This window comes from Pogoniulus pusillus, chromosome 19, assembly GCF_015220805.1.
Source record: "Pogoniulus pusillus isolate bPogPus1 chromosome 19, bPogPus1.pri, whole genome shotgun sequence".
Taxonomy (NCBI): Eukaryota; Metazoa; Chordata; class Aves; order Piciformes; family Lybiidae; genus Pogoniulus; species Pogoniulus pusillus.
This window is the reverse complement of record NC_087282.1, coordinates 20,924,322-20,941,072: the sequence shown is the minus strand read 5'-3', so window position 1 is coordinate 20,941,072 and position 16,751 is coordinate 20,924,322. Positions and strand designations below refer to the sequence as shown.

At 42.0% G+C, this 16,751-nt stretch overlaps 1 protein-coding gene across 2 annotated transcripts; it reads left to right on the top strand.

Annotated features, from left to right (window-relative positions):
• The first annotated feature begins 2,110 nt into the window (after positions 1–2,110).
• On the top strand, positions 2,111–6,863 carry SLITRK2 (SLIT and NTRK like family member 2). 2 transcript variants are annotated; one of them, XM_064159601.1, is made up of 2 exons: positions 2,111–2,351; positions 3,409–6,863. In XM_064159601.1, exon 2 carries the CDS (start codon positions 3,452–3,454, stop codon positions 6,023–6,025), a length of 2,574 nt encoding a protein of 857 aa, XP_064015671.1. In that variant the 5' UTR covers positions 2,111–2,351; positions 3,409–3,451; the 3' UTR covers positions 6,026–6,863. The 2 variants fall into 2 exon arrangements, with proteins under 2 accessions (XP_064015671.1, XP_064015670.1); XM_064159600.1 differs by lacking the exon at positions 2,111–2,351 and adding an exon at positions 2,674–2,908.
• Positions 6,864–16,751: the final 9,888 nt, after the last annotated feature.

The window sequence follows — 16,751 nt, the reverse complement described above, 5'->3', positions numbered from 1 at the left end:
GGTTATGCAAGATCCAAAAGTTGCAATGGTTCTATGAAGCCTTATAAATATGACTCCCTAAGTTTATGAATCTATGCTCAGTCTTCATAACTTTGCTCCAAATGAAAAGATGAGGGAGCACAGCAGAGTATTTGGGGGAAAATAAATCTTCACAGTGCTTACAAATCAAGTGTCACACCGAGCTTTCCCAACCCTCATAGGCTGCTGTATCAATCTGTCTCCTAGCCTGCCATTCCTAGAGGCTCTCAGATAGTCACAGCCTGAAAACGTACCCACATTCAACACGAACAACAAAAAGGCAGTAAAACAAGTGTGGGGGGGGAAGCTGTTCTTGTATACTTTGTGTTTGAAATGGAAGTGATTATAAAACACTTGAGGCATGCCAAGCAAGCATGATTTTGTACCTAAAGAAAAAGCTCTAGCTTTTTTTTTTCTTCTAATAAAATAATCCCTGCTTCTCTTCCGACAGCAGTGGTTATTATATGCATGCATTTGCAGTGTAATAGAATCAGTTTCATCTCTGTGTCTTATTACTGTTGCAATCCCCTAACATGCTGTTCCTTCCATCCCACATGAATCTGGTAATTACTGCTGAGGCACGCCATGAGCACGCTTTCCTTTCCAAGGCAGCATCAGCAGTTACCGCAAACACGTTTCCTACGTACCAGCAAACACGGGCAAGTGGGACAGTGCGTGCTGCCCCGTGAGTCAATTCCGGGATGTCATCCTTGCTCACTGGAAAGCTGCACAGCACTGAAACTCACAGACGTGAAACAAACGCACTCTGTGAGATGAGAGCAAAGTGCACTGGACTTTCTTCTGCCTTTGGCTTTTGCTGTGCATTGGAGAGGGCCCTGTGAATGCTGGCAACACTGTGAAGGGCCGCTCAGGTGAGACATACTGAGGGTAGGCTACAGGAATGTGTGTGTGCCTCCACGTGTGGGCATGTGTGTGCACGAATATGCTCCCTTCAGAAAAACAACCAACCAATCTGGGTCTAAACTTCTATCTTTAGGCTTATATCCCCAGACTGTGATAGAAAGATCTAAAAATAATATTTACTATGTTCTGTAACTATTTTGCTCCTCAAACGTAATATTTTAAGGTTTAAATCAGAAAACAAGCAGAAAAATAATAAGCTGGCTCCTGATATACTGGGGTTATAAAAGCTCAGACCTCCTATACACACACCCCTTGCCTGATTTTAGCAACTTTTTGCTCCTGAATTCAACTGGATTAAAAAAAAAAAAAAAAAAAAAAAAAAAAAAAAAAAAAAAAAAAAAAAAGAGCTCTGAGTGCATTTCAGAATCAGTCTTGTTTAAATTCACACAGCAGCAGGTCGAAAACATGCTCCAATGTGGGATGCTCCTGCTTTTTCCACCACTCCAAATTTTAGATGGGGAAATTGCAGCTGCTCCAATCCCAGATGCAAACTCCAGCACTATTCCTGCGCAGCACCACAAAGGCATCTGTGCCGGCTATTGCAGGGTGCCACCTCTTCTGATCTCAAGCACCTCCTAAAAACAAACAATACAGTTCTGCTGCTCCTAAAATGTGGGCTCTGATACGTCATGGCCAAAGCGTAACGCAAGACGACAGTACTGCTTTTGCCAAGTTTGGCACTCTTTTGGCAGCAACCTGCCACATTCTAAAGAATAAATGAAGTGTGCATAGCTCCCTGTGGAAGCCTGACAATAATGAACCCTGACATATTAGTCCTTTAAAAATTCATTGGCAAGTGTCTTTTTTTTTTAAACCTCTCCCTCTATGCGAACCCAAAGTTTCACTTTCCAGATAGAGATCAAGAGCAGCCGTCCCTCCTATGGTGCTTAAGTGAAGTCACAACAACCCGCATTCAACAACTTGTGCTTTTTTCCAGGCGGTCAAACGCTATACCAGCAACATTGGCGTTTGGCACTGGGACTGGTTCAGCCAATGGCAATAGGCACGTTAGATGTGGCGCTGGCTGCTCAGCACTCGGGTGAGTCTTCCAGAGCGGGTAGGGATTCAGGCACACGGCTGCCCAACGCACTTCAGTGGAAGGTGCTGAACTCCCCTTGAAGGCGGAGAAAACACCAAGGCTCTGGACAGGGCTTGGCACGGCAATTTAGGGAAAGGAGGTGCTGCAGCCGGAATGGCGGGTGGATGCTAGCGCCAGATCCGGGTTTTGCGGCACCCCTGCTCCGAGAGCCAGATTGTGCGTGTGTGCGGATTGTGCGGTGTGTGCGTGAGCGGGGTGTGCGGGGCGTGCGCCCTCGCCGGCTGGCTTGTGCAAAAGAAGATGCTTGACTTGCTCTCGATTTTGAGGGCATAGCTTTAGGGACTTGGGGTCAAAAACTCTCCGGACTCAGGTAAATCCGCTCGTTACCTTATTTCAGCTCCCGGCTCCGAGTCCCCGCGCTGTCCTGGGCGCGGCTGCAGGTGCTATCAGAGCGCTCCAGGGATGAGCAGCCGAGCAGGGAAAGCAGCCGGCTGCGAGCTCCAGCCGGGCGTGCGGGAGCGTGTTGGGGGGGGACGGGGACGGACTGGTGTAAGGGGGAGAGGCTAGGACAAACGAGTGCCCCGTAGTCGTGTGTGTCCCCCCCGCCCCCGGCGTGACGTCAGCGCGGCTTCGTGCGGGGCAGGCGGCAAAAGCGCCGCGCACAGCCGCGCCCCGCGCACAGCCGCCCGCGCTCCCGCAGCGGCGCCGCCGCTGCTTCTTGCTCCCCGCCCGGCCCAACTTCCCTTCGAGCCGCGGCCGGGACGGGACGGACGGACGGACGGGACGGCGGTGCCTGGCTGGGCTACTCCGGAGGCGTGAGGCGGGCGATGCCTCTCGCCGCTGGACGCCTGGCTCCCGGGGCCAAGCGGCGGCGGCACTCGGCGGCGGCCCCTGCCCCTGCTGCCCCTTCGGGCGCCCCGAGAGCAGGTACGAGACGAGCAGCGCGGAGGGAGGCGCGGAGAGCACGGGCTGGAGGCGCATGCTGCTGGGTGGGAAACAGAAAGGGCTTGCGATCGTTTATTCTTCTTCCAGTCCCGGTTTAAAATGCTTACAGCGACCGGGAACCAGGCAACCGGCAGCGGGGCTGCCCCGGGCCGGACAGAATCGCGGCCGGAGGGGAGGGAGCTGTTCTGCAGGCGACTACCGAGACGGGGACGGCCGCTACGGCGGGCAGAGTCGGGCTGGGGAGGGAGCAGTGCTGGGGACACCGGCTTTCGGAGGCTCCCCGACGGGGCTTCCCCCGCAGCAGCCCCGCAGGCGTTTTTCGAGAAGAAAAGAAGGGATGGACCTGAGGGCATTTTAGAGTTTTGAAGTTGCTGCCTTGCCGCCCCCTTCTCCCGCAACCGGCTTTGCCTTCCTCTTGCAGCCTCTGCTCGTAGCCGTTTTCACTGGGGATTTCTTCTTTCTCTCCTCACCTGTCTCAAAAGGTTTGACTGTAGGTACCGAAGCGGGGATCGACGGCGCATAAAGATGCTGAAGGGTGTTTGGTTGCTCAGTTTGTTAACAGTGGCTGGGATCTCACAGACAGAGAGTCGCAAACCTGCCAAAGACATTTGCAGCAAGAGCCGCTGCCCTTGTGAGGAGAAGGAGAACGTGCTGAACATTAATTGTGAAAACAAAGGATTTACAACTGTCAGCCTCCTCCTGCCACCACCATCCAAAATATACCAGCTGTTTCTCAACGGGAACGCGCTGACCCGCCTGTTCCCTAATGAGTTCGTCAACTACTCCAACGCCGTGACCCTCCACCTGGGCAACAACGACATGCAGGAGATCCGTACAGGAGCCTTCAGTGGCCTCCGCACACTCAAGAGGCTTCATCTTAATAACAACAAGCTGGAAGTGCTGAAGGAGGACACATTCCTGGGCTTGGAGAGCCTAGAGTACCTGCAGGCTGATTACAATTACATCAGTGCCATTGAGGCAGGGGCATTCAGCAAGCTAAATAAGCTTAAGGTGCTAATTCTCAATGACAACCTCCTGCTGTCCCTGCCCAGCAATGTCTTCCGCTTTGTGCTCCTCACTCACCTAGACCTACGGGGGAACCGGCTGAAGATGATGCCTTTTGCTGGTGTTCTGGAGCATATTGGAGGCATCATGGAAATCCAGCTGGAGGAAAACCCTTGGAACTGCACCTGCGACTTGCTGCCACTGAAGGCCTGGCTAGACACTATCACTGTGTTTGTGGGTGAAATAGTCTGTGAAACCCCCTTCAGGCTGCACGGGAAAGATGTGACCCAGCTCACCAGGCAAGATCTCTGCCCTAGGAGAAGCTCCAGCGATTCAAACCAGAAAGAAAAACACCCTGGCCTCTCAGACCCACATATCTCAAGGCTATCACCCACAGCCAACTCTGCCATCAATCCTACCAGAGCCCCAAAAGCTAGCCGGCCACCCAAAACTAGGAACCGCCCCACCCCCCGTGTCGCTGTGTCAAAAGACAGGCAAATATTTGGACCTATCATGGTATACCAGACAAAGTCTCCTGTGCCCATCACGTGCCCAGCTGGTTGCATCTGTACTTCACAGAACTCAGACAATGGCTTAAACGTGAACTGCCAAGAGAAAAAGATAAGTAACATCTCTGATCTCTATCCTAGGCCAACCAGTCCAAAGAAACTTTACCTTACCAGTAACTATCTGCAAGTCATTTATAGAAGCGATCTCGTAGAGTACAGCTCCCTGGATTTGTTACATCTAGGAAATAACAGAATTGCAGTGATACAGGAAGGTGCCTTTACAAACCTCACGAGTTTACGTAGACTTTATCTTAATGGCAACTACCTTGAGATTCTGTACCCATCTATGTTCACGGGGCTGCACAGCCTGCAGTATCTCTACCTAGAGTACAATGTCATTAAGGAGATTCTGCCACGCACCTTTGATGCTCTGAGTAATCTTCATCTGTTATTTCTCAATAACAACTTGCTCAGATCCTTGCCTGACAACGTCTTTGGTGGCACTTCTCTCACCAGACTCAATCTCAGAAACAACCATTTCTCACACCTGCCTGTGAGAGGAGTCTTGGACCAACTCTCAGCTCTTATTCAGATAGACCTCCAAGAGAACCCTTGGGACTGCACATGTGACATCCTGGGGCTGAGGAACTGGATAGAGCAAGTTACTGACCAGAAAAAACAGCAGTCAAATCCCCCTGTAGTTATCAATGAAGTCATATGTGAGTCTCCCACCAAACACTCTGGAGAGCATCTGAAATTCCTAAGCAAAGAAGCCATCTGCCCAGAGAACCCCAACTTGTCAGATTCTTCTCTCCTCTCCATGAACCAGAACACAGATACACCCCACATTCTTGGTGTCACTCCCAGCTCCTACCCAGAAATGCACACTGAAGTTCCACTGTCTGTCTTAATTTTGGGCTTGCTGGTTGTGTTTATTCTGTCGGTCTGTTTTGGGGCAGGCCTGTTTGTCTTTGTCCTTAAGCGCCGGAAGGGGGTGCAAAGCATGCCCAGCAGCGCAAACAACTTAGATATAAGTTCATTTCAGCTCCAGTATGGGTCTTACAACACTGAGACCCACGATAAAACCGAAGGACATGTTTATAACTACATTCCCCCTCCCGTTGGACAGATGTGCCAAAACCCAATCTACATGCAAAAAGAAGGGGATCCAGTTGCCTATTACAGGAATCTCCATGAATTTAGCTATAGCAATCTTGACCACAAAAAGGAAGACCCCACCAGTCTTGCATTTACAATCAGTGCAGCTGAATTACTGGAAAAGCAATCCTCACCACAGGAACCAGAGCTTCTGTATCAAAATATTGCAGAAAGGGTCAAGGAGCTGCCCGCCGGAGGATTAGTTCATTATAACTTTTGCACCTTACCCAAAAGGCAGTTTGCCCCTTCGTATGAATCAAGACGCCAAAACCAGGACAGGATAAATAAAACTGTTTTATATGGAACTCCCAGAAAATATTTTGCAGAACAGTCTAAACCTGAGCATCCTTTACTCCAAGGAAAGCTACAAACAGAACCAGACTACCTCGAAGTTCTGGAAAAACAAACTGCTATCAGTCAGCTGTGAGAAGGGAGGTGGGAGATAAAGGAAAATTTTTAAATGAGCTCAGCATCACATTTGATTGAGTCAGAATTCAGTGCTGATGTCACCTATTGCATTCCCTTTGTTTCCACTTTTTAAATGGAGAGGAAGTGAGAGAGAAATGGAACCCTTACAGCATAGCAGGGATGTGATGTTGCTTTTGCAACGTTCCCTTTAAGTTATTTCTGCATCTCTCTCGACCCTTCTGTAGGAACTGTCACTGCAAATGTATGTTTCTGTAATAGATCTTGCATAATTATTTTTGATTTGTAAGGAAATGAAGAAGGAGGTCTTTGGTTTTCCTGTTGTTTTATTTCTTTTCATTTCCAAGTGGAAACTTAATGTATTATGTAGAAGATCTCCAAAGATCTTTTCTCCTGGACTATGACTTTCTTTTGTAAATAATAATATACAGTACTGCTGTTCCAATTACCAAGTATAGCCACTGGGCGTCACTTTTTTGTGTTAAAGTGCCTTTGCACTTTAAGTACATTATTACTTAATTGTTGCTCTTAGCTTTGATAAATTGAACCTATTTTAATGTGTTGTATTTTTGAAATTAAAAAAAAAGATTGTAAAATAGATCTATATGTCAGATGCATTAAATCAGAAGGTTTGATTTATAGGAAAGCTGCCCTTCTTTAAGTGAATCTAGTTCTAGAACATTATAGACTCAAATGTAAATTATTTGGGTATTTTTTTCCCTCTAGGTTTGTTTGGAGTGATTCACTCAAATCAGCTAAGAGGATTTAGCAATGGACTAGAGGTTATCAAATGCCTCAGCTGGGAGTAACAGCTCATTAATAAAAGACATTTAACACAATGTCATAGTGAATTGAACAATTAATGTCCTTCTTAATACACTGCGTTGCAGCCCTAACACAGTAATGTTCAGTGGTTTAAGATTACTTTCATACTTCAGAGAAGATTATTCATACTATTTTATGCATTGAAGTAGGTATTTTTATACATTTTACGATAGAGCTTATATTTGTAACTTTTTTGGGACTGAAATGAACATATCCTTTTCCTGCCAGATACATAGGTTTTTTAGTATAAGCAGGGACACCAGCAGGGGTCATCCCACGCCTCATGAAATTTATTAACATACAGGCAAATGAACCAAATGGTGAAGGTAAAATTTTAACCTGTGTCTCTGGAGTCCTCCAAGTCAAGGCAGCAGAAATCGGTATGTGCATCGCACTAACTTCACTAGTCCAAACTAGATCAAGTTTTCAGTCTTTAAAGGAAAAGTAATACTGCAGTAATTCTAATATACTAGAGAAAACTACTATGAAGCTCATCGTCTTGAATTTTATAAGGTACTGTGAGTTAGCTGAATTCTATTCTCAACACTGGTTTCCTTAAGCCAATTAGAGAGCAGATGTGGTAAGTCTTCTCCTTTTCTGTTAACTTGGGCCTGTTTTGCTTCAAGCTTTACATCATCACCTTCAATTTACATTTCCTTCCTGGGGAATATTGAAACCCTTTTTATTAATGAGTATGCAGTCAAACTTTATTAAGCCTTATTAGCTTCTAAATAATTTTTAGATGCAAACATTGTTGTGTGATTTAAACAAACAGCCCTTATTTACAACAAAAACAGTTTTGTTTTGTCTATTGTAAATCCTTATGCAACTGGGATGGTGATCTGCATATAAAGTAGGCCAGGCTTTTCAATTCCTTATTAAAGCAATTGATGGAGTCTGAAAGAAGCACACTGTTTCCTTTTCATAAATAGGTTACTGCACATAATAATCCTTTATTATCATGCAGAGATTGAAGTGGCCTCTGCTGACTGATATTTAGAGCACTACTATAGTTAATAATACAGTATCTACAACTTTGAGAATTTTTCAGCAACTGCATTTGAGCTATAACAAACTACAATCAGGGTTGTTCTACTCAGGACTTTTCCAAAGGGAAGTGGTTATATATTTAAGAGCTAAAGAGGCTTTGCATTTATATTGCCAGATATCTGAGTCACTCAGTAAACTGTCTTCTGATACACATGACATCCGAGTACATTAATATGCTAACATGCCAATTCTTTATGCTTAGAGTCCATAGCATCTATGGCTGTTCATTAGATCAGGTTTAAAACTGAAGTGCTACAAAGAGCTACTGAAGAATCAGTCTTCAAAATGGTCTCATTTCAAGAAGGAGGCAAAATGGTATCACAATAGTTGAACTTGGGACGTTTGACTGGAATAGCATCCATCTTGGAGTGAGGTACTTATCTGAAAGCTTCCAATAGTCTTTTAGTTACCAAGGGAAAGGAGCTATAAGCATTTATTACTGAAACCCTAAGAAAAGTGTATTTTAAAGTTATTAACTCTTTCCAGATAGAATGTCAGTATTGCTTGCAGAACAAGAACTATATCTGGCACTCTAACAGCTAGGATGTCATTATTTATTACTCTCTGGTGAGCCAGAACTAATTACAGAGCTTTTGCTCAGAAAAATCCAATTTTTTCCTACAAAAGTGTTTCCAATTCTCCAGTGTTTGCAAACAACAGAGATAGGGAACTGATTATTTTAGTAACTTCGAATTCTTTAGTTCTCCTGTTTCTGTTTTACCATGTTTGCTTTGGGAGCACAGCCATATTTTGCAGAGGTTGCTGTTGCTTTACATTTCCTTAGCTTTCCTGGCAGGATGTATTTAGTGACTAGATTTTGTTTTGCATCATCAGTACCAACTTAAAAAATAATTATTGCTACAGATCTTTTAGGTTTGTTTTTCATACCCTTCAGCTGACATCTGTTAGGCAAATCTTTTCATAGTGTGTCTAGGTGAAAGAGGAGATTTTTTTTTTCTGGTTATGCTTAAAGAGATTTGTTTAACAGTGAAATTGTGTCGGCAGCTGTTGTATAGGTCTTTACATTTCTTTAGCTGTGTGGCCCTTGGAAGCTGCTGCTTGATAATGAGTCTGGAAAAAAAAATCCTTTATAGTTGGAAAAGTTGAACTGTGAAAATTATGTAACCAAGTTTGCAAAAGTATTTCTTTCTCCCTACATTTTCTCTTGTGAGAGCAGACATAATGACCTTTATGGAAACAGTAACGGTGCAGACTGAAACACTTAAAACTATGCAGTTATATCCAGGGACAATGAGATTCACTACACTTCCAATGCATTAATACATTCTGGAGAGATCTTTCTATCTAAGCATTAGGTAAATGATCTCAGAAACTGGATTTCAATAAGTAACTTCAATGGTAAAATGGAAAGAGATGCTAGCCTTACACTGCTGTGCCTAGACCGCCCTATGGTTCCTATCTCCTGGAACTTTGCTAGCAACAGAACACACCTAGAGGATGACAGGTTAATTGCCTCAACTTTTTCTCTTCACAAAACAAGTGCTGTTTTTTGCAAAGGGGTCTGTACTTTTTATCTGCGTTCTCAAGTCAAGTGCAGAGCCACTTCAGATGCACATTGGTAGTCTTTTCTTCAGTCTCTCCCTTCAGATTTAATATTTTCAGGTTCTGTCTTTTACTCAGTTCCTCCCTCACCTCTGTTGTCTGCTTCCCTAGCTCTCACTGTGGCAGATCTAGGGAACCCAGCCCAAACTTTTTCCTCAAACCCTTGGGTTCTCTTTTTCTAACCTAGCAAGCTATGGAGGATGTATTTCAACTTTGAAGGAAACCGATGTCCCTGCTTCACTAAGAGCTCAGCCCTTAAGTTCCTCCCATAGCACTGCTGAGTATCTCCATGTGAAATGAGACACCTGATCCCAGCAGTCTTGAGAGTCACACTCTTCCATTCATTGAGCAGAGGACAGATGTGTAAGTCCAATCAGTGTTTCAGCTTCCACGCAGGATTTCCCACGTGCCAGCCCTGGCTATGCAAACAAATGGAAGAGCTATCTGAAACTACTGGCATCACAGCAGAGTTTGCTGTAATTTCAGCAAGTTCTCTTCAGTAGGTGTTAATTTTGCCAACATTAGCTCCTAAAATTTAAGACTCAGCCTGGTTGTGTAGGGTTTCTAGAATAAATAGCAAAAGGCAGGCCACTCAAAGGTAATTTATTCCCTCCAAAAATGGAGGGCTACAAAACTGGGCTACAGATATGCTTGATATTTTTCCAGTAACTCTAGAGAGGATAGATGATAAGCACTGATTAGATCACTAATTCCCACATAGCTGCAGTCAGTCCAGACAGATTATTTTCAGTATGTTCCCCATGTAGTTTATAGCCTGCTTCTGTCAAAAGCACCATCTTTTTAGAACACTTGCTTGTGCTGATAGAGAACTAGGCATTAGGGTTTAGTTTGCTTTACTTTTTCTTCACATCAGCACTTGAGTTTGTAAAATAAAAGTTGGACTTTTCTAACTTAGAAGCTGTAATTAATAGGGTCAAAATAAAGGTACCAGCAAGTTAAACTGCTTAAATAAAAGTCTTAAAGAACAGTGATCTTGTGCAGGAACATAAATGCCATAATTTTAAACTGCTCATCAGTGAAATGAGATACTGGAAATGTTAATGAAACTTCTTAGGCTGTTACAGGTTAATCGCTGATACAGTTTGTGATTTTTCATATTCCTGTTGTTGCAGACAGTAAATGTCATTTAACAGAGACAGAGAAGAAAGAACTCCCTGTTTCCCAAAGTCCCTCCTCAGACTGTACAACTCCAAACCAACAGATAAATTAACTTATGCAGATGATGTGACATTTCTTGTATTTTTCCCTTCACTTTTTCAAAGTGTTCTGTAAGAGCAGTACAAAAGTTATTCTTTTGTAAGAGGATCATTAAGGCTGTTTGGATTATTGATCTCATAGCTTTTCTGGGCACAAGTCCAATGATTTTGACTAAGGTTTTTAATCCTAGCTAATGAGGGAGGTGGATTAGTGAGAAGTTTTTTGTTGTTTTTTGCTATAGAAGGGTTAGTTGGATTTTTGCAACCAGTAGATTGACATGTTTACGGATACAGATGAATAGATTATTCTGAATGAAAGAAATGTTGGAACTGCAAATGGAGATGCAGTCATTCTGAAGACAAAATAGACTCAAGGGTATAAGTGAAGTCTGAAAAACAAGACATCATAAAACTAGTTTCCCTCCTGAGATCCTAAACACAGAGAGGCCATATCTTTGTATAGCAGTGGCTTTTGTTGCATGCTGTTAAACATTTGGAGGGGTGAAATTAAGAGGCCAGATGCAGTTTCATTATCTTTCAGGATGTTCAGAATTTGGTTCTCACTCCTAATTGTCATCCTGTTTGTGTATGCATCAGTATTACCACTGGTAATGCACTGTACATGAAAAAGTAGTCAAGGTGAAGTTTGAAAGAGTAAAGATGGTTGCAATATTTCCTGATTTGGTTTGTGGTTTTGGTTTTTTTTTAATCTCTATTTTTTTTAAACACGATGAATTAACCATTTGTGTAATTACCAGGATTCTTTATGACCACAGAACATGTATAGATTTGCATCTTGGCAACAAACATTATGTACATCTTCTCTTTCCTGGTGTGTGTATTGCTCCCTAGTGCCAGAAGGCTTAGGCACCAGTTATCTTCTGAATAGGAGACAGTAATGCTGTCTGCATTGGAAAAGGCACAGCTAATGTATACGGACTTGTTGCAGTTATCTTGTCTTGAGATAAGACCTATTTCCATACAAAAGCCAGGAAAAAAATCCTCTTGAGATCACTGATAATATGAGTCTATTTTAAGACACCTTGATTTTTGTTCTCTGAGCCTCTCATCTGAGAGGCATAGGAATTGGGAGTCGAGACATTTTTTTTTCTTTCTCCCATGCTATAAAGGTTTTTCCTTCTCCCAGGGATTTCTTACTGACTTGGTACCTGCTGCTATCTTAGCTGGACAACTAAAATGCAAAGAAATTTTTGAGAGAGCTGTAGATATAGGCTGGATGTTAGGAGGAAGTTCATCACAGAGAGAGTGATTTCCCACTGGAATGGGCTGCCCAGGGAGGTGGTGGAGGCACCGTCCCTGGAGGTGTTCAAGAAAAGACTGGATGAGGCACTTGGTGCCATGGTCTAGTTGACTGGATAGGACTGGGTGATAAGTTGGACTGGATGAGCTTGGAGATCTCTTCCAACCTGGTTGATTCTATGATTACATAAATTCTCTTCTAATCCCCAAAGAACAAACAATATACTATCACTAACATAAAGCAAATATGCCACAGAGACTTTTAAAGTTTTAGGACGCAATAAAATCTGAGTGATTCAGTTACAGATGAAGAGAACCTTTGATGATTTTACACCTGAATGGCTTCCATGAAGTCCTCTGGAATTTGCACTAGTGAGAAGACTCTCACTGGTCACTGAACTCAGCAAAATGATCATGGCAGGAGACAGAACAAATTGGTTATGTGCTCTTACTGTCACTTAAAATGCCACTTGGGAGTTTTCCAGACTGAAGGCTCATCCTATAAATCTGAGGTTAGTATACCAAAGTTTATATTTCAGTCACTAAGTATCAGCTTTTCAGTAATATTTGAGTACTCCACGATGTAACCATTTGGCTTAAAATGTGGCCAAAATCTTAACTGCTCTTTTGTCTCCTGCTCCATGGAGAGTGAGGTTCTCGTTGGAATCTCGAGTTTATTTAATCTCTACTAAATTTTTATTGTTGATTATTCCTGACTGTATTCTTGTTATGCAGGGCAAATGGAATATGTTCAGCTAAGTGTTTGGTTTTCCTGTTTCCCTTTTCACAAGTAAACAAGTTCCTGAAGTACAGGCAAAACTGTCCTTGAACTGCTCAGAAGAGTTTCGGAAACTCAGTGATCCACACAAGTGAGCAAAGCTTTACCAAAGCTTTACTGTTCCCATCACATCTGCCTTGTTCTGAGCTATTGCTTCCATTCAGATGTATTCTAACTTGAAACACATGCACACTGTTAAGTATCTTTGGAAAACATTCCAATATTCAATTGACATGCTAGAAAAAAAGAGAGAGGGTTAGAGGTTGGGAAAAGCCTTTCAAATTTTCTAGTCTTTTTTTAAGTTTCAGAGAGGCTTATTAGGAGTTTTAGTGAATCAAAAGGAAATCTAATAACACTGTTATGTAGAGGGGTTTGCCTTTTTATGCAAGATAGTGGGGAAAAATGGAGTGAGGATGATGGGGCAGGGGATAAGGTAGATTATAATTGTCTTAATTGCCAAAATGTTAAAAGGAGACTACCAGAAAGCTCACAACTTCAGTGGTCGTAATTCAAAGTGCTTACACAAGTGCCCATTTTTTGTGGAACTTCTAAAAGAAAAGAAATAGTACACAGACTGCTTTCCTGTTGGCTGAGGGACCTGGACATGCAATTCTCTTGAACAGCTGAGAAATCCCAGCCTTGAAGTTATACCAGATTTACTGTAATTCAGACATATGCCTGGCTCATCTGAAAAGACAATGATAGTGGGGAAAATGCTTAATGCTACAGTTCACACTTTAATTAGTGGTGTAGTTTTTGGCTTATGCTTTCTGAGACCATATTTACCATCTCATCTTACTCATAAGCTACTTACCAGAACTAAGTGGATAAATCTTATTTATTAATGTGGCCTTCTTTTCCATAATGCAATGTTTACAAAATTGTTTGCTAGTGGCTTATGTTTTCCATGGCTTCTCGTTGTTCTCCAAATAATGCATGGGAATAATTCCTAGCTGTCGAGTCCTAATGGATAATTCATAGTGAATGCCTAAAATTGAACTACCAAGGACTTTGTTTATGCTATTGTGCTAATTTATTTATTCACTCTAGACAGGGAGGCAGTGGGCCCTAGTTAAGAGCTCATTTGCTGAGAACTGAGAAATTAGCATTCTCTTTTTAGTGCTGCCAGTGACCTTGCACAAAGCATACCTGTGTCCCCATCCTTTAATCTCTGCATCATTAAATGAGGAGGATGATGCTTTCTACTTCCATCTAATGAGATTTCCTGTTAATGTTAAGTACAATTGTTTTTCAAAGCCACTACTTATAACTTTACAGCTTCATCCAAATGCAGCAATAGCCTACTGCTTCTTTCCCTAGCGTGTGTGATGTGTACGTTTCAGATTTAGCTTGGTTTTCTGTTTTCACAGTTAAAAATAGACCGTGAAGATTACCTTGTATGAGGAAAAAAATACAATCTCCTTGGATGTGGAATGAAATAGGGGGGAAAAAAACTGCTACAGTTTGATTTTAAACTGTTGGAAAATGCACAGTATTCCATCTAAATATTTCCTCTTTGGATGCCTTGCATCACCTTGTCTGTTTCTGCCTTACAGAATCCTTTCAGGGATAGCTGTTAGCATTTTCTTTTTTTTTGTTCATCTTTTCTTCTGCATGAAGTCAGTTGGGGTATTGCAGACAAGTTCTATGCCAGTAAGTGAGCCAAAAGAGGCTCTAAGTGGCAGGCAGCTGCTGAAATAAGAACCTGGCACTCTAGGGAGAAAAGTAAATCCATTGATTTTCCTTTTCTCTCACTGCCCTATTCTCTGTAACCTCTCTTTTTTTCTATTCCATGGTTACTGTAATGATTCTTTCCCCCACTGAATGCAGACTGTGGACATATTTTCCCAGCCACATACTGTACACTATATGTATTGGAAAGGCCACCATTTTCAACAGGCTTCCAGAACATACATGAACAAGTCACGCTTAAGCCATCTGAGGATGCTTCTGTGCAACAGAGAGACCCTTTGTAAATGTAGAACTACGTGCTACTAGAACCTCTGGCAGAATTCAATGCAACAGAGACACAAATTCACCTCTGCTTTTAAATTAACTGACTAAAATTCGTTCATGTTGTTCAGGTTTAGATTTTGTGCCTTCCTGCCTTTTGAGACTGGTAAGAATGATGCTCTCACTTGCCTATTTATAAAGTGGGACATGTGAAATTGTTCCTGGTTTGTAGACTGTGAATGACATGGGTTTGGGTTTTTTTTTGGCTGGATGTGGTAAGTGCCCTAAGTTTTTAGAGGTGATTTATATAGAATCTAAGATAAACAATATACCAGGAAATGTTTCTAGCAGTGCTGTGTAAACCATCTGTCCTGGACTAGCAGAAGTACATCAAAAGCAGCAGTTCAAATAGTCTTTCAAATGACTCTCTCTAAGTTCTGAGAAAAGTCTACATCAAGGAGTCTAAACATTCAGTGATCCTTTAATGTTTCCACCTTCAGTATTTTAAGTGTTAACTTTTCTGCCCTAACAGAGGTTATTATATAAATAAGAGTATCTGGATCCTCAACTGATGTAAATATTGTTTAGCTCCATAAACATCCCTGTAGTAGTTTAGAGTAACTGAGGATGAAAACACTTTGTATTTTGGACTTTTAACCTAAGCAATCGCCATTTATGCCAATGGGTCAGCACTATAAGCAATGCAATAAGTTGTTCACTTCAATCCCACAGCTTTAGATCCAGTACAATTTGCCACTTTTTGGAAATTCTAGTTGTATTCAGAATCACAGAATTATTTGGGTTGGAAAAGACATTTAAAGGTCATCTAGTCCAAACCCTCTGCAGTAAGCAGAGATATCTTTGACTAGATCAGGTTGTTCAGAGCCTCATCCAGCCTGAGTTTGAATATTTCTAGGGATGAGCCATCTACCACTTCTCTGGGAAACTTGTCTGTGTCGTGTTTCACCACCCTCAATATGAAATATTTTTTCCCTTATGTCTAATCTAAATCTACTTCTAGGAAAGTTTGCTTTCCTAGTATTCAGGGTCCTGACTTCACTCTTTTCCTGACCCACATCCCTGAGGGCTGTGACTCTCTTAAAGAAGATCTTTGAAAGTTCACTGCCTAGTACATTTGGCATAAAAATGAATAATTTGTGCTCTAAAACTATTTGGTTGATACATTCACATATTTAATGCTTTACAAGCCCTTTTCATTTCTAAGTTTTACAGTAAGTAATACAAAGTAGTTATACAAAAAGGCAGAGTTTTTTGTTCTCCCCTTGGGACTCCATATTTATTCTGAAAGATCAAAGCTAAGTTTGTTGTTAACTAACAACTCTTGCATGCCCATTCTGCCACTCTCAGAGATTGTGAGTCTGTAATCAATGGCAATTATACTGTAAGAGTAAATGAACTTTCAAAGAAAACTAGCTGTAGTCTTGGGGCATACACAAAGTCACATTCAGAAAGTCAAGTTTCCTCTAGGACAGCCACAGCTGTTTCCTTTTCTTTGTGAGCAATACATTGTCTTCATCTACAATAGATAACCTTATTGTCATGCAAATATTTATGCCACATTAGAACCAGGCTTGCTCTTTTCACAATGGATGAGCTTCCTTTATCACTACAGATAACAATAATCCAATTTCCAAAATTGTTCTGTTATTGTTTCTTTTTTTTTTCCCTCTGATTTTTATTAGTGAAGAACTTGTTTTGTCTTATTCAGGATTTTCAGATGAAGAACTGAAGTCATATTTCTCACACACTGAGATTCTGATCATTGAAATTCACTTCTTTCTCTTTTTTTTCCATAGCTTTTTTTTTTTCAATCAAAGCAATGTACTAGAGAAAAAGACACTTCTTAGTCTGGAATACAAGTGCAAGTCAGGAATAATTGAAAATAGTTTTGATCACTTTGAAATCCTAGATTAAGCAGTTTTGCTAACACTCAAAGACATTCTCTGGAACCTTTTGATTTACTACACAATAGCTAGAAAGCTTCTTTTCTTCTTCTTCAGGCTCTTACCCTGCCAGTGGATATTTGTTCTATAAGTAGCATTGACATGAGAAGTCTCAAG